Source organism: Ascaphus truei, chromosome 17 (assembly GCF_040206685.1).
Source record: "Ascaphus truei isolate aAscTru1 chromosome 17, aAscTru1.hap1, whole genome shotgun sequence".
Taxonomy (NCBI): Eukaryota; Metazoa; Chordata; class Amphibia; order Anura; family Ascaphidae; genus Ascaphus; species Ascaphus truei.
In genome coordinates, this window is record NC_134499.1 from 545,146 (window position 1) to 570,745 (window position 25,600).

The 25,600-nt window shown below is 46.0% G+C and overlaps 1 protein-coding gene across 1 annotated transcript in view; it reads right to left on the reverse strand.

The window, feature by feature from the left end:
- The window catches only part of TRIOBP (TRIO and F-actin binding protein), a 44,082-nt gene extending 19,006 nt beyond the window's left edge, over nt 1–25,076 (reverse strand). Inside the window, exons 1-7 of the mRNA XM_075575044.1 lie at nt 24,431–25,076; nt 24,045–24,101; nt 23,613–23,681; nt 23,374–23,463; nt 21,674–21,783; nt 5,910–6,327; nt 5,044–5,142 (exon numbers count right to left, since the gene is read on the reverse strand). Coding sequence (XP_075431159.1) covers nt 5,044–5,142; nt 5,910–6,327; nt 21,674–21,783; nt 23,374–23,463; nt 23,613–23,681; nt 24,045–24,101; nt 24,431–24,493 — 906 coding nt within the window. The 5' untranslated portion in view covers nt 24,494–25,076. The remainder of the gene's footprint in view (nt 1–5,043; nt 5,143–5,909; nt 6,328–21,673; nt 21,784–23,373; nt 23,464–23,612; nt 23,682–24,044; nt 24,102–24,430) is intronic.
- Nucleotides 25,077–25,600: the final 524 nt, after the last annotated feature.

Consider the following 25,600-nt stretch of genomic DNA (forward strand, 5'->3'; position numbering starts at 1 on the left):
TAGGGATAAAATGACACAATAGGGAAGCTCAAGTTTAAAAAATGAATAAATACGTGCAATGAATAAAACACAATGGTGGGTTGGCTGCTGCTTTGTAACCAGCCCACCTCATATACACAGAAGTGCACAAGGGTTATGTACCACAGTCATTGCACTTGCTGTATGTTCCGATGGGAGGAGGGTGGTGTGGAATAACCATTTAAATATATATAACAAAATCTTACACAGCCCTCTGTAAGTGATACACACATCAGAGGTTTCTTTTCTCCCTCTTCTCCTGTTCAATATAATAATAATAGCATGTTATTGTATAGCGCTGCTCCTTTTACGTAGCAATTTACAGAGACATTTTGCAGGCACAGTTCCCTGCCCCTTGGAGCTTACAATCTATGCTTTAGGTGCCTGAGGAACAGGGAGATAAAGTGACTTGCCCAAGGAGTCGACACCGGGAATTGAACCAGGTTCCCCTGCTTCAAACTCAGTGCCAGTCAGTGTCTTTTACTCACTGAGCCACTCCTTCTCCCAATCAGAGCCTCACAGCTGGAACGCAAACCGGATGGACTGCTATGGTGGCCTCCTTGTGACAAGAATCAGAGCAACGCTTTTCGCCGATGCACGGCTTCATCAGGCTCAATAATGTTGCTGGGAATTTTCTCCAAGGTTTACATAGGTTCTCCTTGATTAGTGGATACCCTTGTCCATGGTGTTTCGTGTTAAGGTTAATTGCTGTCAGCTCCATCTTAAAAATGAGTGGTGTGAGCCATAGAAAATTTCAGCAGACACCGATGTTGTGATCAGGGAATTTAAGTGAATACTTGTATATTTATCCATTATTAACCCTTGTCACGGAGAGTCTGGATGGTAAAATAATTCCGTGCAATTGTCATTAAAGCCGATAAATGCACTCATACATATCTCCTATAATCATAAAGAATGTGCAAATAGCGCTCCTATACTCTTAGGCTTATTTCGTTGCATAAAATCCCATGTGTTTACTCCAAAATACAAACCGCTATCACACTGAAATAACTAAGTGCTTACTTCTACCACACTCCAACTTTTAATGCTTAATATACATATAACTCAAAAGCCCATTTTGCAGCTAATCAATATTCAAAGGACAGAAACAGAAAAACTGTCTGAATTGCTCCTTCTCTCAATTTCTGTAGACAAAAACAGATCTACACATTTCCACTAGTATATCCATTCCCACTAGAAAACTGTATAACCGCCACTAACCGCTCTTCAATGTTAAAACACATGTAAAACACGAAAATATACAACCATTTTACATCTATTACGTAGTGAATGTACATAAAAAAAAAAAAGATTAAAATATACAAATAAAATCATCTTGTATAGTTATTTAAGCCAATAGGCATACTGTGCACAAATAAATCTATAGTAATATTGTCTCCTTCACAGGAGGGTAACACCTGTTTCCATAATACAAACAATGCTCATGCTAAAAAAGACTGATTTATTTCCATATATTTTTAAAATATAGTTTTATGATATGAAATCTATCAGAGTGTTTAACATAGAATTCTCTTCTACACCCCTCTTCCTGGCAGTCTATTCCTATTCATTCCCTAATTCTCATGTGAAAATCTAGAATTCATGGGGAATTTCACCCTTCCACAATGGTCAAACATCGAGAGTAATCTGGACAAGTAGTATTTAGACCAAGTGACACTAAAATTACAATGGTGTTTTATAATGATTAACACTTTCAAAACCCTCCCCAAATAATGAGGGAAACAAAGACTGGAAACAGAGATATTCCCCTTCAGAGATAATTCATAGTGTTCATGGACACAACCTTCAACTATAAAAATCATAGGATCATGACCATATACCATTCTCCTTCAACACTGAGTGTATTCTACATTAACGTTGATTAAAAGCTAAAAAAGGGGAGGGGGGACCCCAAAGTTATGTGAAAAGGAGTCGTACTGGATTTATAAATTAAAGACGCTGGCTCCATAGGGTCTGAACATTGATATTGACCGTGGGGCATTTATTTAAGGAAGTATAACCTCCCTCCAACTTGCCCCCCCCCTTTTTTATTTTTTTAGCTTTTAAATCAACATTAATGTAGAATACACCAAGTGTTGAAGGAGAATGGTATAAGACCCACCACATGATCCTATGATTTTTTTTGTAGTTGAAGGTTGTGTCCATGATCACTATGAATTATCTCTGTGAAGGGGAATATCTTTGTTTCCAGTCTTTGTTTCCCTCATTATTTGGGGAGGGTTTTACAAGTGTTAATCATTATAAAACTCAATTGTAATTTTAGTGTCACTTGGTCTAAATACTACTTGTCCAGATTACTCTCGATGTTTGACCATTGCGGAAGGGTGAAATTCCCCATGAATTCTAGATTTTCACATGAGAATTAGGGAATGAATAGGAATAGACTGCCAGGAAGAGGGGTGTAGAAGAGAATTCTATGTTAAACACTCTGATAGATTTCATATCATAAAACTATATTTTAAAAAAATATATGGAAATAAATCAGTCTTTTTTAGCATGAACATTGTTTGTATTATGGAAGCAGGTGTTACCCTCCTGTGAAGGAGACACTATTACTATAGATTTATTTGTGCACAGTATGCCTATTGGCTTAAATAACTATACAAGATGATCTTATTTGTACATTTTTTTTTTTTTAATGTACATTCACTACGTAATAGATGTAAAATGGTTGTATATTTTCATGTTTTACTTGTGTTTTAACATTGAAGAGCAGTTAGTGGCGGTTATACAGTTTTCTAGTGGGAATGGATATGCTAGTGGAAATGTGTAGATCTGTTTTGTCTACAGAAATTGAGAGAAGGAGCAATTCAGACAGTTTTTCGGTTTCTGTCCTTTGAATATTGATTAGCTGCAAAATGGGCTTTTGAGCTATATGTATACAAGCTGATTTATGTTCTGGCTCTCCATCTCTCTCTCTCCCTTCCACTGTCTCCCCCCTCTCTTTCTCCCCCGTTCACAGCAATACACCCCCCCCCTCCTTCACAGCTCTGGCCCCCCCCCCCCCCAGTTCACATCTCCGATTCCCCCCCCCCCCCCGTTCCTGGCGGCAGACGGTTCCCCTCTTGGCCCTGATATCTCCGTGGCATCTGCCTAGGGCTGGAGGTAGGCTCGGGAAGTTGGCGGGGGGGGGGGGGGCAAGAGGGGCAGGAGGGCTGCGCCGCGCTTCCTCTTTGGGAGTGAGGGGGGAGGAGCGTGGAGTTGGTGGCTGGGTTAGGAGGGCCGCGCTTCCCCTCTGTTCCTCTTTGGGAGTGAGGGGGGAGGAGCGTCGAGTTGGCAGCTGGTTTAGGAGGGCCGCGCCGCACTTCCCCTTCGTTCCTCGTTGGGAGCGAGGGGGGAGGAGCCTGGAGTTGGCGGCTGGGGCAGGAGGGCCACGCCGCGCTTCCCCTCCGTCCGGGAGCCGGTGCAGGGCGGCGCATGTGAGGGTGAGTGTGATGGGGCGGATGGGGATGCTGCTGCTGGCCGGGGTTCGGGTGAGCCTGGTGGATTCCCTGGGGGGAGGAGTATGTGTGTGTGTGTGTGTGTGTGTGTGCGCGCGAAGGTGAGCTGCGGGTGAGAATAAAAGAGTGGCAGTTGGGTGACGTTATAGAGCCACCAATTTGATTGGCCAGAGGCTGAGGACCAATCAGATTCACCACATCTACCAACAACCATGCAAACTTCAAATTTATATATTAAGATTAAGCATTAAAAGTTGGAGTGTGGTAGAAGTAAGCACTTGGTTATTTCAGTGTGATAGCGGTTTGTATTTTGGAGTAAACACATGGGATTTTATGCAACGAAATAAGCCTAAGAGTATAGGAGCGCTATTTGCACATTCTTTATGATTATAGGAGACATGTATGAGTGCATTTATCTGCTTTAATGACAGTTGCACGGATTGAATTTACCATCCAGACGCTCCGTGACAAGGGTTAATAATGGCTAAATATACAAGTATTCACTTAAATTCCCTGATCACAACATCGGTGTCTGCTGAAATTTTCTATGGCTCACACCACTCACTTTTAAGACGGAGCTGACAGCAATTAACCTTAACACGAAACACCATGGACAAGGGTATCCACTAATCAAGGAGAACTTATGTAAGCCTTGGAGAAACTCCCCAGCAACATTATTGAGCCTGTCGAAGCAGTACATCGGCGAAACGCGTTGCTCTGATTCTTGTCACAAGGAGGCCACCATAGCAGTCTGTCCGGATTGCGTCCCAGCTGTTCCCCAGAGCTGTATACCGGACGCGGGAGCAGGGACATTGTGGAGTCGCAGTGGGCACGGACTTCACGGTCGCAGCCTAGCACTTTATTTTATGCGAGTGTGGTTTATTTAATTATTAAAAGTTTTCAAGTTTGACCAAACACACTTCTCTGGCCTCGCAATTGATTGTGGGAGCTACCCCGAGACGAAGGGGTCATCTTACTCATATCCATCAGGGTTACCAGTGAAACTACAGAGAAGGCTCTGATTGAACAGGAGGAGAGGGAGAAAAGAAACCACTGATGTGTGTATCACTTACACAGGGCCGTGTAAGTTGTTGTTATATATATTTATATGATTACTCCACACCACCCTCCTCCCATCGGAACATACAGCAAGTGCATTCACTGTGGTACATAACCCTTGTGAACTTCTGTGTATATGAGGTGGGCTGGTTACAAAGCAGCAGCCAACCCACCATTGTGTTTTATTCATTGCACGTATTTATTCATTTTTTAATCTTGCGCTCCCCTATTGTGTCATTGAATACTTGTTTTTAAGGATCCTGGATTGATCCTACTGGGGTTGAGCGGCAGGAGCCTGTCTACCCCTGTGTATCTTCAACAGAGGGGAACATATATGAGATTGGTCACACATAGTATAATCTGCATTTTAGCTGATTTTATTCTTGCTTTATTTTGAGTTTGCGCCCTAGTATCCTTCGTTCAGCTACTTGCAATAGGGAGATAGACAAGAGAAGAGAAGGATAGGACAGAGATGGGGGTCCAGGCCTGTAAATACGGGGTTCACCTGAGAGATGAGGCCGGGGGAGACACCCCCCTCACTGCCCCCCCTGCGAGTTTCCAGCTCTTTCTTTGCTTTTTCCAGCTGCATCTTCAGGCTCTGAACCTGAAACAGGCACAATACAGGCGGGGGTTACATAGTTACATAATAAATGATGAGGTTGGGGGAAAAAAAAAAAAAGAGACGCATCCAACAAGTTTGACCTATGCTATATAATTCCTTCCTGACTCCAAATATTGGCAACGAGATTACTCCATGGATCAACATCCTTCCCATATTTACTTATTTGGTGTATCCCTGTATACTTTTCCTTACTAAAAAGATGTCCAACCTTTTTTGAACATATCTATTTTATCTGCCATCACAGTCTCCTTGGGTAATGAATTCCACATGGTAACTGCCCTTACTGTAAAGAACCCTTTCCTTTGTTGCTGGTGAAATCTCCTTTCCCCGAACCTTAAGGCATGCCCCATAGTCCTTTGTACTGTCTGTCCTCAAGATGAATAATTCTTTTGAAAGCTCCTTGTACTGTCCCCGAATATATTTGTATATAATTATCCTATCCCCTCCTAGACACCTCTTTTCTAATGCAAACACATCTCAAAGAGAGGGGGGTCTCCTAATAAGAGACCCCCGAATACAGGCACAATATAGGGGTTGAGAGTGGGTTCCCCTATTCAGAGACCTGCAACCCCCAATACAAGCACAATACAGGGGCTCAGAGAGGGGATTCCCCCAACCAGATAAACACCCCCCCCCCAAATACATTACTGGTGCCCAAACAGGAACCTTCAAACTAGACTCCCCCCCCACCCAAAATACAAGCACCCCTCCCCATTCAGCCCCCTAAAATACACTAGCCTCCCCCTCACCTGTTTGTCCAGTGCTCCCCCGCCATCCCCCCCTGCTCTGCTCCTGCCACCTCCCACCAGGCAGGTGAGGGGGAGCTGCTTGGTCTCTCTCAGGGGTAGACGCTCCATCTCCTTCCACTTGGCCTCGATGTCCTCGCTCAGCCGCTGCCTCTGCTCCTCTGAGAGCCCGGCGGTGGGGGTGGGGAGGAGGGCACGGCGGGCAAGGGGTGTTTCCCCTCCGGGGGGAGCCTCGAACCAGCGACGACGCTCTTCCCCCGGAGACAGAGGAGAGAGCTCCACGTAATCAAACGGACCATGGCGGGTGCTGGCAAGCTCTGCCCTCCTCTGCCTGACCTCTGACCCCAGACGCAGGTCATCCGGCCGCGAGGCAGGGCGTGGAGGAGGCGCGGACATGTTCTCCTTGTTACTCTCCGACAGCCTAAAGAGGAAAGTTGGGGGGTGGTGTTAGGGGCATCTTGTCTGCATGGAATCCTGTACTAACCAGGCACCGTCCACTCTCTACACAATATCCTGTACCGTACTAATCACTGACCCCTTCTGCACAGCAGCTTGTACTCGACTCATTCTACATCCGCACCCTGTACTAAAGTGACCACCCGCCCCTTCACACACAGCACCCTGTACTAATGTGACCACTCGCCCCTTACACACACAGCACCCTGTACTAATGTGACCACTCGTCCCTTACACACACAGCACCCTGTACTAATGTGACCACTCGCCCCTTACACACACAGCACCCTGTACTAATGTGACCACTCGCGCCTTACACACACAGCACCCTGTACTAATGTGACCACTCGCCCCTTACACACACAGCACCCTGTACTAATGTGACCACCTGCCCCTTACTCACAGCATCCTGTACTAATGTGACCACCTGCTCCTACGCACACAGCACCCTGTACTAAAGTGACTGTCACGGTAGGGGTAGCTGGCCTCACAAAATAAAGGTGAAGCCCAGCTTCTACCCCTAAAATCGTGTGCATCTGGCCGAGTATGGCGGATATAGTGTGTGCATTGTAACCCCTTAAAACCATGTTTCCCTGGCCGCCTATGTGAGCTCCTAAGCTGGGTAAAATATGTGTTTTAACCATTGGCAGAAACTAAGTAGAAAAAAACTTTGGGACTGTGTTTCTAATAGTGGATATTGGGGGGCAAATGGGACCGAAAAGTGGCTAAAATGTTTGTGACCGGTTTAACCAGTAGTACTGTAATTGTCCCCGCTAAACAAGCCTGTTTTGCGGGAACGCGTATGTATTGTAATGCTGGTCTGTTCCCCATGTAATGTATTGGCTCCGCCAGCAAGTTTTAGAACCAAGTTGCAGGAGCCAGGTTCTAGTTGTGAAAACAAATTTTAAAAACAAGTCTTGGATCCCAAGTTTTAGCAATGTAGTATAATGTGTATTCATCTCTATGGAGGCAGCCCCGGTAATTTGATTAGCCGAGGTGCCTGCATAGTGATTGTGGATCAAAGGCAGAGGCTGGGGGTGGCTAGGTGTCAGGCCACCTGGCAAGCGGTGAAGGGCGGAGATCAGGCCTGGAGATGGGTTCTCAGCGGGTGAGACCCATTGTTCCCTCAAGACTCTGTGGTGCCTACCCAGCGGGCAGTATGGGGCTTGCCAATGGAAGCTGTTGTAGAGACAAAGCTCGTAGGCACGGTTCTCATTGGCCAGTTCGAATTTCCCGCTAGTCAGCATCCTCGTCATCATGGGGCGGGCCTGAGCACCTAAGCACGCCCCCTCCTCTAATTGGTGTAGCGAGGCGAACCTCCGGTTCATGATTGGCGGCTACGTTTGGATCTGTGCTCTGATTGGTCTCCACTCCTTGCTCCATGTTAAGGATAGCCCGTGGCAGCCATGTAAGGAGCGCGGCCGATCCGAGAACCAAAACAATTTGGTCCGGTGAGGCTGTGGCGGGCTTTTCAAAAGTGCTTTGCTCAGAATAGCAAATCACTCAGCATTGAGGTGCTGGAGAAGCCCGGCCAGACTGAGGACAATTTTTACAGACGCGGCCAAGTTCTGAGCAGAGAACGAAGGCACGACCACCGGGGAGAGGCAGGTAGCTGTCCCGAAGATTGTACCGTGGTGTTCCTGGACGTGGAGCGGAAAGGGTAAGCCTACCTGAAGCAGGTGCCCTGCACCTAGTCGAGGCTAGTGACTCCCCCCAGACAGTGTGTATTTCCCCTGTTTTGTGAACCTATGTTATGTCTGTGGGCTTGCCCGAATAAACTCTATTTATTTAATAGCTTTGTTCCGTCTGGTGATAGTGATCCCTGGTAAAAGGTGTTTGTGATATCTAACACACTACCTCGTTGGTACTTGTTGGGCAATCTTTAAAACATTGTTAGAAAAGCACACTTATCAGTGTATACCCTTGGGTAATAAGTAGAAAAGAAATAAGTCAAAACCAATGTGGCTAAATAAACAGGTAGGGGAGGAAATGGACAGGAAGAGGAAGGCGTTTAGATTCTTTAAGTCAGAAGGGACGGAGGCATCGTGTCAGAATTATAAGGAATGTAACAAAAATTGCAAAAGGGCAATCAAATTAGCACAAATGGATAATGAAAAAAGGATTGCAATAGAAAGTAAGGTCAACCCTAAAAACTTCTTTAAGTACCTTAATAACAAAAAAATGACACAAGAAAATATAGGACCCTTTCAGTGTGATGGGTAGGCAGATTATTGGAGATAAGGAAAAAGTAGAGGTATTAAACAAAGTCTTTGCCTCTGTGTTTACCAGGGAAGAATCAAGTTCAATAGTAGTGCCGCAGGAGGAAGCCACAACCTCCATATTAATGAACAATTGATTAACTGAGGAAGAAGTTCATATGCGACTTGAAAAAATTAAAGCAAATAAGGCACCTGGCCCCGATGGCATACATCTAAGAGTTCTCAAGGAGTTAAGCTCAGTAATAGCAAAAAAAGATTGGCGTAAAGCAGATGTGGTGCCTATATTTAAAAGGGGAGCTAGATCACACCCGGGGAATTACAGACCTGTAAGCCTGACTTCAATAGTGGTGAAAGAAGAAAATTTAAAACAATTTACCGTAATTTTCTTTTCCTGGAACCATGGCAGTGGGCACCATTAGGTTAATCCCTTCTCACTCTAGGTAGGACAGGAAATAGACTTTTGCAGGTAGGCCACATAAGGCCCCTCCCTCTACCTGCACCTTAGTCTTACGATTCTTCCATAGCTGAAAATATATAACTGATAGGCATTAGACATACATAGGGAGGGTAACTATGTGCCCACTGCCATGGTTCCAGGAAAAGAAAATTACGGTAAGTTGTTTTAAATTTTCTTCTTTCCTGATCACCCTGGCAGTGGGCACCATTGGGCCATACCCAAGCAGTGAAATTTTTTTAGGGAGGGATACATCAGAATAGACAACACCAGTTAATGCCTTATCAGTTTGACCTTTATTAATACACTTATTTCACTACAGATTCTAACACTCTACGACCAAAGCTTGCGTCAGCTGATGATTGTACGTCTAGTCTGTAGTATTTCAACAATGTATTGAATGAGGACCAGACTGCCGCTTTGCATATCTGTCCTGGTGTAGCCTGGGCTTTAAATGCCCATGAAGTAGACATGGCCCTTGTAGAATGCGCTTTAATATTCAAAGGTTTATCTTGTCCTTTGCTTTCATAAGCCTTTTTAATACAAGACACTATCCACTGGGAAATTGTTGTCTTTGATGCTGCTTGACCTTTCTTTGGTCCCTCTGGAATGATGAATAGTCTGTCTGACTTTCTGATATCTCGCATCCTTTCCAGGTACACTTTTAGACATCTTACCACGTCTAATTTGTGTAGTCTTTCTTCTTTCTTATTCTTTGGTTCTGGACAGAATGACGGAATCACAATTTCTTGATTCATATGGAACTGTGATACAACCTTTGGTAGGAATTGATGTACTGGTCTGAGAACTGCCTTGTCTTGATGTATGACTAGGAATGGTTCCTTGGCTGATAGAGCCTGTAGTTCTCCCACTCTCCTTGCTGAGGTGATTGCTATCAAAAACGCCATTTTCCATGATAACCATTTTAAGCCTATCTCCTGTATAGGTTCAAATGGAGCTGCTGTTAGTACATCCAATACTAGAGACAAGTCCCATGTAGGTACCCTGTTCTTGATTTGAGGCCTTAACCTTTTAACTGCCTGAAAGAACCTGATGATCAATCTTTCCATTGCCAGATCTCTTTCCAACAAGGCTGATAGTGCAGACACCTGTACTTTCAATGAGCTAAGACTGAGACCTTTCTCAAATCCTTTTTGAAGGAACTCCACTATTGATACAATTCTAGGTGAAAGAAAATGTTGTTTTCTTTTTCACACCAATCGCGAAAGCAAAGCCAGATTCTATGGTATACTTTCGATGTGGAACTTTTCCTTGCTTGTAAAAGGGTTTGGATTGTTTTGTCTGAACAACCTTTCAGTCTCAATGTTTCCCGCTCAATCGCAATGCCGTCAAAGCCCATTGTTTGGCATTCGGATGACATATTGGCCCCTGTCGCATCAACCCTTTGCGATCTGGTATGTGCCAGGGTGTATCTACTGCCATATTTACCAAGTGTGTGAACCAAAGCCTTCTTGGCCAGTAGGGTGCTACGAATATCACCTCTGCTTGGTCTTCCCTGATTTTCCTGATTGTTTTCGGAATTAGGGGAATTGGAGGGAACAGGTATGCCAACTTGAAGTGCCATTTGAAACTGAGAGCATCTGTACCTTGTGCGCTTGGATGAAACTGTCTGGCACAGTAGTTCCTTACCTTGCGGTTTTGGTGTGTCGCCATGAGATCTATGTCTGGCTGACCCCATCGCTCTACTAGTTCTTGAAACACCTGTGGATCTAATGCCCATTCTCCTGGGTGTATGATGTTCCGACTTAGAAAGTCTGCTGTGACATTTTCTAGTCCTGGGATATGTATGGCTGTAATTTCCGACAAGTGGCGCTCTGCCCAAAAGAGGATTTCTGCTGTGAGGTTCATCAGCTTTCTGCTCCTGGTTCCTCCTTGTTTGGCTATATACTTGACAACTGACCTGTTGTCTGATTCTATTTTTATACAGCCACCTCTTATATAGTCTTGGAAAGCTTCTAAGGCCCTTTGTACTGCTTTTAGTTCCAGCAGATTTGATAGAAGATGCTTTTCCTGGTTTGTCCAGGTTCCTTGCACCAATGTTTCTCCCATCTGGGAACCCCAACCTGTGTTGTTCGCATCTGTTGTAATTCTTGCCCAGTGCACTGGTTGTAGTGTTTGTCCTTTTTTCAGGTTTCGGGTATCTTCCCACCACTTTAATTTCTGTTTTGTGTGTGGGTGTAACAAGATTCTTTGTCTTGAGTCCTTGTGATTCCCGTTCCATTGTTGCAGAAAATTGTTTTGCAATGGTCTCATATGTAGTGCTGCCCATTTTGTGACGCTTAATGTTGAAGCGAATTTCCCTAGGAGCTTCATGCATTCTTCTGCTGAAGTCCTGGTAGCTTTCCTGAGCTTCTTGGTTTGCATGACTATGTCTTGCCTCTTTGCGTCTGGTAGTCTCACTTCTCCTTTTGCTGTATCGAATTCTACCCCCAGAAATCTTAACAGCTGAGTGGGCATGAGATGGCTCTTGTCTCTGTTTATTAACCAACTGTGGTGTTCCAGGAAGGTTATTACCATCTTCTGGTCTTGTTGGAGTTTCTCCAGACTCTTTGATTTTACCAGGATGTCATTCAGGTATGGGTATATTTCTACCCCTCTTTCTCTCATTTCTGCCACTAAAGGGGCTAGAATCTTTGTAAACGTCCTTGGGGAAGTAGCCAGACCAAATGGCAGTGCTGTGTACTGATAATGATCTTGATTTACTGCAAACCTTAGGAATCTTTGATGTCCCTTTGCTATGGGCACATGTAGATAAGCGTCTTTTAAGTCTATCGCCACCATCCAGTCTCCTGGTTGTACCTCTTGAATAATCAGGTTCAACGACACCATCTTGAATTTTCTTATTCTTAAGAATAAATTTACCTTTCTTAGGTCTAGGATTGCTCTGTAATCCCCTGATCCCCTGTAGGTTTTTTTACTAGAAAAATCCTGGAATAAATTCTGCTTTCTCTGTCTTCCTGAGGTACCTTCTTTATTACTTCTGCTTGTAATAATTTCTTTAAAGCCGAATTCATCTGCCTTCTTTTCTCCTTGGACTGTATACATGTTATTACGCCCATATTTCTTCTTGGCATCTCCCTGAATTCTATACTGTACCCCTGACGAATGGTCTGTAATACCCAATTGTCCTGTATTGTTTGGGCCCATGTTGCAGAAAACTGCTTCAGTCGCCCTCCTACTGACAACTGCTGGGCCCTCTGACCTTCATGTGGACTTATTCTTTGTGAATGATCCTCTTCCTCTGGCTCCCCAAAAAAGCCGGTTCTGGCCGCCCCTCCATGTTGTTTGTCTTGGGAATGACCTGCCAGGTCTATATGCCTTTGCTTCTTTATACTGGTTTCTATTAGCCTGTTGGAAACCGAATCTTCTGGCTCTGTTTTCCTGAGGTAAAAAAGTGCTCTTACCTCCTGATGCTTTTGTTATTATCGCATCCAGTTTGTTACCGAAGAGGAACTCACCTTCAAATGGTAATCCACACAAGCTGTTCTTTGCTGCTGTGTCAGCCATCCACTGTCTGAGCCATAAAGCCCTTCTTGCTGATACCGCAAGTGCCATAGATTTGGCTGCTAATTTTACTGCATCCAATGAGGCTTCCGCTATGTAATCTGTTGCCCATTTTACTTCTGATAGTGCTTTAAGAATAGCACTTCTTTTTACGCCTTTGTCTATTGCCTCTTCAATGTTGGCAATCCATACTCGCATAGCCCTTGCTGCTGACATAGTTGCTATGGCAGGTTTGTAGGATGTTCCTGCGGTAACGTATGCTTTTTTCAATACATAATCCATCTTCCTATCCATAGCGTCCTTCAATGACGCAGCTTCCTCTATTGGGATTGTGGTCTTTTTTACTATTCTGGAAATAGCAGTATCCACCTTTGGGCTGACCTCCCAAAATTTTACCTCCTCTTGTGGGAATGGATACATCTTCCCAAACCTTTTAGGCGTAAATACTCTGGCGTCTGGTCGAGCCAGCTCCACCTGAATGAGGTCCTTAATTACTTGATGGATAGGAAAGACTCTACCTTTTCTTTGTCTCGCCCCAAAAAGTTTATCCTTCTTGTGGGTCAACTCCTCGGTGTCTTCTAGTTCCAATGCCTGTCTCATGGCTTTGATGAGTGGATCCACCATTTCTACATCAAATTCAGATTTCTCTTCCTGAATATTTTGATCTGATGAATCCATTTCACCCTCTGATATTTGAAAACAATCAATGTCAGACTCATCTGATGAAAAACCTTTCCCCTTATCCAGACTGGTTTGGGATCTAGATCTTTTCTGCGCAGGGTTAACAGCTTGCTGGACTGCCGCATCAACACTCTGTTTAACAGCCTCCTTCATCAATACAAGGAAAGTGCTCATTTGTACACTGGTATCCCCTGCAGCTGCCTTAAGACAATCTTCACATAATTTCTTCCCTATTAGGGCTGGTTTCTCACAAGCTGAACACCATTTAGTTTTCTTAGCAACCTTTCTTTTATGTTGCAGGGATTCCCCCGTCCCTTTTGAAGACCCTGCTTCTGGGAGGGTAACCACCGAACTATATTATAAAAACAAAATAAATACTAAACATACACCCTAATGTATATAGACCATCTCTTTTTCCCATGTAGAACTAAAACTAAGGACTCACCTAGTCTTGGGAACTGAAGTTTTGGGTGTTTCCATTTTCAAATCCATTTCCAGCACTTGGCTTCTCCCTGCTGAGCGTTCCATGCTGCAGCTGTCACACACACATACACAGTGTGTTCGTCGCTTCTATGACGTATCAAGTGCTCGTGCACGGCCCGCGTGTCTGTGCACGCATCTGCCGGCCGGAACGTGACGCGCGCGCTCCCGTGCGGTCGCGTGCACTGTTCCCTGTACCGCAGCGTTCCAGACGCTAATGCGATGAGTCTGGGCCTCCACGGCTCTCAGCTGCAGCTGCTATGCACCCCGTCTGCTTACCTTTCGTTTGGTACTGGGGCTTCCTTGCATGTAAGTTTCCACGCCCGCGGCTGCAGCTGCTCCCCACCCCACGGATGTAATGGGTTCCAGGGGCTCCCCCGACTCTAAGGGGTCTCCGTCTTGCCACCAGCAGGGCACGTCGATCGGAGCTTCAGGGCTGAGACCCTGGATATCTGCACTAGGTGCAGTAGGTGAGTCCCTTACAAAATAAAAAATCCTACTCCTAGCTGTGAGGACAGGAAAAAGACTAAGGTGTAGGTAGAGGGAGGGGCCTTATATGGCCTACCTGCAAAAGTCTATTTCCTGTCCTACCTAGAGTGAGAAGGGATTAACCCAATGGTGCCCACTGCCAAGGTGATCAGGAAATAAAGGTTTAATACGGGATAATAATCAGAAATACCTAATGGAAAACAAAATTATTAGTAATAGTCAGCATGGATTTATGAAGGATAGATCTTGCCAAACCAACCTTAATTGTTTCTTTGCAGAGGTAAGTAGGAATTTAGACCAGGGTAATGCAGTTGATGTGGTCTACATAGATTTTGCAAAGGCTTTTGATACGGTTTCACACAAGAGGTTGGTGTACAAAATAAAGAAAATTGTACTCAGTAATAATATATGCACCTGGATTGAAAACTGGTTAAAGGACAGACAACAGAGGGTTGTCATAAATGGAACTTTTTCAGGTTGGGCTAAAGTCGTGAGTGGAGTACCTCAGGGATCGGTACTGGGACCCCTGCTTTTTAACTTGTTTATTAATGACCTTGAGGTTGGGATCGAGAGCAAAGTCTCCATCTTTGCTGATGATACTAAATTGTGTAAGGTAGTAGAATCAGAGCAGGATGTAATTTCTCTTCAGAAGGACTTGGAGAGACTGGAAACGTGGGCAGGTAAATGGCAGATGAGGTTTAATACAGATAAATGTAAGGGCTGGGACCCGCTGCGCCCGGCGGCGCGGGCGGCTGCACGGGCTTTCCCCACCAGCAGGGGAATCCTCCCGAGCCGGTCCCGGTCCCCCCTGGCTGCACAGCTCACTACACGCTGTGACGCGTCAGCCGCTAGGGGATACAAGAGAATTATAATCCCTAGCTTCGACGCGTCACGTGGTGTGGCTGTGAGCCAATGAGGGGAGGCTTCGGGAGGAGGAGAGGCTTCGGGGAGCGGGGAGGAGTGTGGAGTGCCTGCCTCTGTCTCGGTGTGTGTGTGTGTGAGAGAGAGAGTGCCTGCGTGTGTGTATGAGTGCCTGCGTGTGTGTGTTGCTTGTGATTACTTCAATCAGCAGCTCCAGCCCGAGCCCGTGGAGGGAGGGAGGGGGGGGGGGAGAGTAGTGGGTCCCTCCGCTCAAGCCACGCCCCCCTCCCGCTCAAGCCTCCCACTCCCGCCCACCTCCCTACAGACCGCATATCGCGGTCTGTGTATGTCAGCGCCCCGCCTGTCTGCAGTGCGGGAGCGCTGACGGAGGGAGCGGGGCCTTAGCCTAAGGTTATGCATTTGGGATGCAAGAATAAAAAGGCGACTTACAAATTAAATGGAGATATATTGGGGGAATCCTTGATGGAGAAGGATTTAGGAGTGCTTGTAGACAGCAGGCTTAGCAATAGTGCCCAATGTCATGCAGTAGCTGTAAAGGCAAACAAGATCTTATCTTGCATCAAAGGGCAATGGATGGAAGGGAAGTAAACATAATTATGCCCCTTTACAAAGCATTAGTAAGACCACACCTTGAATATGGAGTACAATTTTGGGCACCAATCCTAAGAAAAGACATTATGGAACTAGAGAGAGTGCAGAGAAGAGCCACCAAACTAATAAAGGGGATGGACAATCTAACTTATAAGGAGAGGCTATCTAAATTCGATTTATTTACATTAGAAAAGAGGCGTCTAAGAGGGGATATGATAACGATATACAAAATATATTCGGTGACAGTACAAGGAGCTTTCAAAAGAACTGTTCATTCCACGGGCAGTACTAAGGACTCGGGGCCATCCCTTAAGGGGATATAGGGTTAGGGTTTAGGGTATAGGGGTTGTTGAGGGCCCAAGGGGGTGTATGTTGTTTATTGCAATGTTTATTGGGGGCAATTGACCCCAAAAAACATGCTATTATGCCTTAAAGCTGCAGTTCAGTCAATATCCTGCATGTGTGTTTTTTTTAATAAAACAACTTTGAAAGACCAATTTTCTTGTATTCTATTTTAACAGCCATTTGCTAAGGCACTGCCCCTTCATGTCCTGTCACAAGCTCTGGCACACCCCTTTGTCAGCCCTGCCCTCCCTGTAGCACATGTCAGTGCAGGAGTGCTCATGAATATTCATGAGCTTCCACCGACTGACAGAAGCAAATAAAAACATATGCCAGCTCTAATTATGTCACCAAATTTCGCCTATCAATACATGGAGAACAAATTGACTGGCAGCTATACAGTTCTTTAGGTAATTAGAGATTCCACACATAAAACTATTGAAGTAAAAAAATTAATGTAAAAAAAAAAAAAAAAAAGACTGAACTGCAGCTTTAAGGTTGGAGGAAAGGAAACTTCACCAGCAACAAAGGAAAGGGTTCTTTACAGTAAGGGCAGTTAAAATGTGGAATTCATTACCCATGGAGACTGTGATGGCAGATACAATAGATTTGTTCAAAAAAAAAGGTTGGACATCTTTTTAGATGGGAAAGGTATACAGGGATATACCAAATAAGTATACATGGGAAGGATGTTGATCCAGGGATTAATTCGATTGCCAATTCTTGGAGTCAGGAAGGAATTTATTTTTCCCCTTATGAGATATCATTGGATGATATGACACTGGGGTTTTTTGTTTGCCTTCCTCTGGATCAATAAGTATAGATATAGGATAAAGTATCTGTTGTCTAAATTTAGCATAGGTTGAACTTGATGGGCGTACGTCTTTTTTCAACCTCATCTACAATGTAACTATATAACTGCTGACAGGTAGTCATTTTCCTGGTTACCTCAGACTGCTTCGAGTTAGTCTATGCCCTGATGTTCTCTGACTGGCTCTCTGTAACAGGTGCTCATCACAAACTGGACGGAACTGCGAGGTTGAGATGGGGATGTTGATATACACTGACCTACAACCGCGCCCGGAATGCAGTGTGCTAGACGTGTAGCTGGGTCAGGGTAGGAGAGGTCAGATTGGTTGTAATACTCGCCGTGGTCAAGGATAGGAGAAGTCAGATAGTCGTTGTGCGGTGCCGGAGTCCAGTAATATAGAAGGTAGAAGTCCAAATGCGAGCCGAGTTCAGAGGTCAGAGAAGGCGGAGGTCCAGGTACAAGCCGAGGTCAAATAGGAGCAAGAGAAGCAAGACAAGGCAATAGAAGAGCAGCAGGGTGTTTGAGGCAAACACTAGTTACACAAACAGAAGTTTATAGTTCAGCCAGTTTGCAGCAGAGTTGGCGGAGCATTCAAGGAACAGGCAGCCAATGGTATAATAGCGGACAGCTACAGGGTAATGAATGAACACCGCGCCCCTTAGACATATTCAGTCCACTGATAGGCAGGGGCGGGGATAAGTGCAGGTGAAGAATTGTGTATGAAATTAACCCCTCGTGTACCCATGGCAACGCGGCGGCTGCACATAGCTTGCGTGCGGTGCGCATCACCCGTGAAGTCACGGTGCGGAGCCTGAGCGTGGTTCATGCGGTGTCTCCCAGACTGGTAGCACGGCATGCGTCACCCATCTCGTCACGGGTCACGTCATGAAGGCCAGGCTGAAGGCCAATCCACACACTCCTGGGTCAGAAGTCAGAGCAACTCATGACCAGGAAGTACCCAATACACCACATCTCCCACCCTTCTCATAAACACTTCACATAGAACAAACAAAAATAACCAACAATAATAACAGTATCTATCTACATAACCCAACTATATAAAGTTCCAAGTTAATCTTCCACCGAGTAGGTCTCTGGAAGCTCTTCTCCTCGTGGTCTCACACTCCATCGGACCTAGTCTTCTGATGTGGTTTGCTGAAACAGATCCGCTCTTCCATTTGGAAGTCACTCAGGTCGTCCCCGCTTTTATACTGTATGTGCATGCTCCCAAAAAGAGGGCGTATCTTTGTAGGCGAGTGGCTGTAGTTGTGGATATACCCTTTTTGGTGTTAAAGATGAAGAGTAATGGCTTGTGGTCCGGGACAAACGTAAAGTTGCGACCATATACATACATACATACATGTGGTATTTTTTTTTTATAGCCCACACTACAGCTTGGGCCTCTTCATCAATCTAAGAATAGTTTCGTTCTGTCAAGGATAGGGAACGAGACGCAAAAGCGATTGATTTTTCTGTGCCATTGTCAATCAGATGAGAAAGTACTGTACTGCCCTAAGACCATATGGTGAAGCGTCACATGCCAATAGTAACGGTGTGTGGTGGTCATAATGGACCAATACCCGGGACGTCAGAATCATGCGTTTTATGGTTTCGAAAGCCTCCTGACACGTCGGTGTCCAGTTCCATTTTGTTGTTGTTTCCAATCATCTGTGCAGGGGGTACAGAATGTGCACTAAATTAGGCAAAAATCTATTATAATAGTTCAGTAGTCCCAAGAAGGAACGAAGTTGTGAGACATCCTTGGGTGTGGGAGCCTTTACTACTGCATCCACCTTGCCTTCCGTTGTGTGGAGCCCTTCTTCATCCACCACATGTGCACAAAACTAATTTGGGCACAATTTTTTATTTTTTTTAAAAATAGTTCCCCCCCTCCCTTAGGGAAGCTGTTCAGTGCCATTCGGAAATCTCCACATATGTGCAGCTCACCATTCTTTTTCTTTACTGGCACAATTGGCGATGCCCATGCGCTATGTTTTACATTTGAGATGATCTCTAACTCCTCCAAACGCTTTAGCTCTGTTAGCACTCCAGCCTTCAGGCCGAATGGAACGGACCTTGCCTTGAAAGTGTTTGGGGTCGCCCCTGCTCTTAAATTCAATCGAATGGAATCACCCTTAACTTTGCCCAAGTCGCTATCAAAAACGGTGCTATACTTATGTTTTAGGTGTTTCATCCATGGCTTGTGCTGGTCTATGTTTTGTTCTAGAGCGTGACAGGAGTGGACTTGAATGCCTGACATTCCAAGGGCACATATCCAGTCCCGTCCAAATAAGGATGGCCCTCCACGTTCTAGGACGTATAGTGGAAGTATTTTTGTTCTCCCGATTTACGTGACATGTACTGTCACGCAGCCAAGCGGCTTAAAAAGTTGCATGGAGTAAGTTTGTAGACTGATTTTAGTGGGCTTCAACTGCATTGTTAGTTGTAACTTGCGCTAGTAGTGTAGAGTGATCACAGACAACGCAGCCCTAGTATCCAGATCCATGCACAGCGTTTTCCCTTTGAGTTTCACCTGTACTTCCATGCCCGTTGGTTGAGGTCCGAGGTGGTATATGGAAAGGCGTTCCATTCACTCGTCTCCACCCGGGCTGAACGATGATTCTCGGTGATCCAATTTATAAGTCTGTCTGCCTCCCGCCTTCTTTTCCCGACGGTGTGTCTTTGGTGCACGGCAAACACGCCGTAAATGTCCTGTTTTGCCGCAATTATGACACAGCATGTCCTTGAATCTGCAGGCTCTGGTGTCATGAGTAGTCCCTCCACATCGGTAACACCCGCAAGGGATCTGTTGTCCTGGTGCAGGTCGTGTAAATGTGGATTGTAGACTATGCCCATGGAGTTTCGTGCTTGATGACTTGGTAAGGGGTCTGTTGAAAAGTTTTTCTTTTACCATCTCGCGCGATTGCAGCGCGTCTGTGTCTTTCATTGTCAGCTCCATTACTGTTGCCACATGTATAGCCCTTTTTAAGGAGAGGTTGTTTTCTGTTAACAGTTTTTTTGTATAGGCTGACTTGTGAGGCCAATGACAAACATGTCGTAGAGGACTGTTGGCAGGTAATCACAGAAAGAGCAGGAGCTGGCCAACTTCCTTAGAGCGACAGCATAGGATTTAATATCCTCGCCTTGTTCTTGGCGTCTACGATTATACCGAAATCTTTCCGCCATCTCCAGCGGTTTAGGTTGGTAGTAATCGTTCAGTATTTCAAATCAGTACGTCAAGGGGCTTGGATGCTGGTTTATCTGGAAACAACAAGTCTCTTAATTGCAGGTTTTTAAGCACCAACTGCTGTGAGAAATACAGCAACCTTTTTGTCAGCACTTACAGCATTTGCAACTAAATATTGGTCGAGCCGTTCGCTCCAAGACGACCAATTGGCTGTTTGAACATGAATTCCTGCATGCTGCCGATGAGAGGCATAGTTACATATATTTATCCTTGGCTGTCCTGGTACATACAGTAAATGCTTAGGGATACTGTCAATCCTTTCTGAGAGAGAGAAAAGTAATGCTGCTGCTTTCAGCTTATTTCCCAGGGTTATCATTGGCTTCAGGATTGTACAATTCCATCCTTATGTATGGAGGAATACTGCCTGAGGCCTAGTGACATTGTTGTGGGGTTACTGCCTGAAGCCTAGTGACGTTGTGGGGTTGCTGCCTGAGGCCTAGTGACATTGTTGTGGGTTTAGTGATATCCTCGTTGCCACTCATATCTAAGTGTTTATGCTTCACAAAAACACACTACCTTGTTGGTACTGAACTATCCTTCTTTATTGCTGCTGACAGGTAGTCATTTTCCTGGTTACCTCAGACTGCTGCGTGTGTTTATGCCCTGATGTTCTCTGACTGGCTCTCCTGCTTCCTGTGTCAGAAGTCAGAGTGGTGACATCACAGCATCACACGACAGTGACCAGGAAGTACCCAATACACCAGTGTTAACAGTTCCTGGTCTCCCGTGACAGTGACCACCCACCCCTATACACACACACACACACACACACACACAGCACCCTGTACTAATGTGACCACCTGCCCCTACACACACACACAGCACCCTGTACTAATCCCCCCCTCTGCACACAGCACAATGTAATAATCTCCCCTCTTCCTCTGCACACACCACACCCTGTAATAATCCCCCCTCCCTTTGCACATACCGCACCGTGTACTAATGTTGCCACCCGCCCTTACTCACACACAGCACCCTATACTAATGTGACCACCTGCCCTTACATACACAGCACCCTGTACTGATCTCCCTCTCTGCACACACAGCACTCTGTACTAATGTGACCACCCACCTCTGGACACACACCACCCTGTACTAATGTGACCACCAGGCCACGCACACAGCCCACTGTACTAATCGCCCACTGTACTAATCTCCCTCTATGCACACACAGCAGCCTGTACTAATGTGACCACCCGCCCCCAAACACACAACGCACCCTGTAATAATCTCCCTCCCTCTGCACACACAGCACCCTGTAATAATCTCCCTCTGCACACACAGCACCCGGTAATAATCTCCCCCCGCGCACACAGCACCCTGTAATAATCCCCCCCTCCCTCTGCACACACAGCACCCTGTAATAATCTCCCTCCCTCTGCACACAGAGCACCCTGTAATAATCTCCCTCTGCACACACAGCACCCGGTAATAATCTCCCCCCTCCCTCTGCGCACACAGCACCCTGTAATAATCCCCCCCTCCCTCTGCACATACAGCACCCTGTAATAATCTCCCCCTCCCTCTGCACACATAGCACCGTGTAATCTCCCCCTCCCTCTGCACCCTCCCCTAACTGCTGTATCTCACTTGGTCACATCGGGGACACAGACTGGGTGCACGTTTTTCCTGAGCGCCTCGATCCAGTTTCTGCGTATCCCAGACGTCATCGCGGAGAGAGTGAACTCCCCCTCAAGGGTCTGCGGGGAGAGGAGGGGGAGCAAAAACAGTTTAGAGAACAATAAGGCACTCAGGAGTTGGGTTACCCTTACAGCCCTCAAATGGTTTCAGATCGCTCTGGCACTGAAGGGTTAAAGGGTCAGTCCCACATAGGGCCAAAGTGTACTAATGGCAGCGACATGTTTAATGGGTCAGTCCCTCCTAGGGGCAAAGTGTACTAATGGCAGTGACATTGTTAAGGGGTGATATCTGTGTGTTTGATACCTTTAACCAAATCTGATACCTAGAAGTATTTTTCAATCATGTTTTAAAGCTATTATGTAAACCTGGTGAGCTGAGACTTGGGAGGGGTTTGATTTCCTCAGGCGGCTTCCTTTTGTGTGATGTCACTGTGTGATGTCACTGATCAGCGAGCCCGTGTTTTCAAAGAAACAAAAACAAAAAAAGTGTGTGTGCTGAGCACGCACATTGTAAGTGAAACGTTTGTCACAAACTATATTTGTGATGGTGATGATTTTAATTCAATGAAAGATTTGAGAGTATAATGAATTTGATTTTTTTTGTAGACATTTCCATACTATCACTTAGAATACATGATACAATTGACTTATGATAACTAAAGTAAGATACTGTACATATATTTGTATTGTAAAGTATGTAAATGCCGCATCTGCGTGTGTGTGCGCATCTAGCTTACAGAGAATGAAGAACAGTGCATGTTATCTATTGCAGGGGTTGCTGGGACTTGTAGTCAATCGGGCCTTCCCTTGTGATTTCCATTGGACGGCTGACATCCGGCCTCCGAACTACAACTCCCAGCAGGCATCCAACAAACTACAATGACATCACTTATGGTGCAGCCTCACTTCCGTTTCAATTTGAATCCCCATGAGATTTTTTTTGGTGCCACTGTCAGCTAAGAAGTTTCACTTCAAAAATAGCCAAATGATGTAGGTCCTGCACAATATCGCTCACTGTATGACCCAGGGTGAGCCCTATGCCCAGAACCTACCTATGTTTGTAAGTGCTACTATTTTATATTCATTTTGTTTATAAAGCAACCTACACTATTATTGTGTCCTCTCTTCCATATCTGGGATATCTCCTCCTGGGATTTGCTACCTGAGTTGGTTACTCCTCAACAACCACAAGGTTCTAACTGCTCATATTAAATGTGAGTAGGAATATATAGAATATTGGTTAGGAAAAATGTCCTCATACTCTGTTGCACTATTGTGGTGTTTGTTTTATCTTTCCAATACATATACCTGGATGCGAGTGCGCACCTGATCACCTGCCTCGACCGTCACTATGGATTTGGATTGAATCCATTTTAGGAGCTGCACTCATTACAGGACAGTATATATACCTCTTCCTGTTTTCTCTTATCTATCTTTTAAAATAGTATTTGCACTTGATTTTTGTTCACCTCCACAATATGACCTATTTTTAAAGTTAGCTCCATGTGACGCCCATTAAGTTAGGTTATCAATCTTATTTTTATTTTATTTCCTACCGTTCTTCCCCCCCCCCCCTTTAGATACAGAGATCATAGATGAGTCTAGTGTGGGTATTGAGAGGGTGCGGTTACCAGGCACTTAGGAACTCACATGAATCTGGAATCCATAGTTGCGCTGCACAGCAAACTCCGGCACGTCTGTGCAGGCCCGGAGATCGATCTCCCCGTCCAGCTCATCTGCCTGAGGGGGACACAGTAAGGACATGGGGTATACAGAGGGGTCCCGTCCACCCATACGCATAAGTATACAAAGGGGATCTTCTCCAGCCCTATACACAGGTATACATGGAGGTCCCCTCTGTCCCTATAAACAGACAGATGGCTTCTCACCTCCTCTGCATTGGAATCCCTGTAATACCGGAGGCTGGAATCCGTCAGAACGAACCAATGTTTCTTCCACTGTGAGAGGAGCCGGGAGACCATGTGAACACATATACCATACATGCAGAGACACCCCCAACATGCAGCCGGGCACCCACACCCAGCCAGGAGACAACCCCGCCCCCCCCCCCACACACACACGCAGCCGGGAGCCCTCCCATCGACCCTAGAACCCCACCAGAGACCCCCATCCCCCTCCCCACCCCAACATGCAACTGGGAGCTCCTCCAACACCCAGCCGGGAGCCGACCCCTCCTTAATCACCCAATCTGGGAGCCTCTCCACCAAACAGGCGCTCACCTCCCCTAACACACAGTCCTTTTTTAGGTGGGGAAAAAAATCAAAGGGTAGGGACGTTAAAACACACACACGTGTCCTCACCTCTCCGTTCACGTCCAGCAGGGACATCCATCCCTTCTTAAAGTTCAGCAGGTCCGGCTGTGGAGAGAAAACACACAGGGTTCGTTACTGAGGCCTCAGTTGTATAAAAGTGTCTGGGCTGTACTGGGGGGGGAGGGGGGGGGTGGGAAGAGAGAAATAAAGAGGACGAGAGAGGGAGAGATTATACAGAGAAAGAGGGGGGATCCAAGGGCGAGGGTCGCAGAGAATGAAATAGAGAGATAGAGATGAGAGGTGGTAACAGAAAGAGTGAGGGACACAGAGAAGCACCAATAGGTCGCTGAAAAGGACACCGTAAGTAGCAGAGGGTGACACAGAATCAGGGGACCACAGAACGCAGCTCTTGACAGCCCCGTGCCCCCCCGCACCTCCGGATCTGTGCCGGCATTGGCACTCATCTCTGAGGGTGATGTCCCCTCCATGGACCACATGACCTTGTTGTTTCAGCTCCTCACACCCTACATCTGCCTCTACAATCCCCCGTGTGGCCATCTCTTCACCCCACGACCCCGTGGATGGAGATCTCGTACATGCTGTGGGTTTGCTCTCTAGCGGTGTATGTTCCTCTCTCTCCAGGTGTGTATGTCTCATTAACTGACTCACTCTCTCTTAGGCTGGCTCTCCCTGTGTGCCCCTCTCTCTCACTATCCTAGTCTGTCTCTCACTATGGCTGGCTATCCAGCTATAGTATGCATACTCCACACTGGCAGTCTATCAAAATATTGACATCTTTCACTAGCTGCACTTACTATGTCTGTCTCTTGCTTACACTCCCCCTCCTTTCTGTTTCTCCATCCACGATGTATATCTGTCACTCTCGCTATGTAGCAGTTTCACTCTCTCCCTCTGTGGAACAGCGTACCGCCTCTCCCTGTGTCCCCCTGTTTGTCTCTCAGTGTTCCTCTCTCTCCCTGTGTCCCCCTGTTTGTCTCTCAGTGTGTCACTCTCCGGCTCAGTGTTCCTCTCTCTCCCTGTGTCCCCCTGTATGTCCCTCAGTGTCCCTCTCTCCGGCTCAGAGTCCCTCTCTCCGGCTCAGCGTCCCCCTCTCTCCCTGCATGTCTCTGTCCCTCTCCAGTTACACACAGCGCGTGTGAGGGGGACATGGCAGAGTGACCCTCCCCCTCTGGCTGAAGTCCCGTTGGTTAGAGAGCACAAGGGGGGCATAGAGACATCCGAGGTATAGGGCAGATTCTGTTTCACCCCATGAATACCTCACGAGAGACATGCGGAAAGTGAGACCGCCCTACACAGGAGCATGACCACGGACACGAGACACCAAACACCACCAAGAGACTGCTAGAGAAGACAGGCACTCACTCCAAGAGACAGCTGGATGGAAGAGAGAGAGCGAGAGAAACTCACACTCAGCGACAGCTGAAGATTAAAGAGACTAACACAATTACATCTGGATGACAGAGAGAGGCACACACCACGAGACAGCTAGAGAAGAGACACTCATACCAAGAGACAGCAGTCGAGCAAGAGACACAATATAGAGACTCACCCAAAGAGACAGAAGGAGAAGAGACACACCAAGA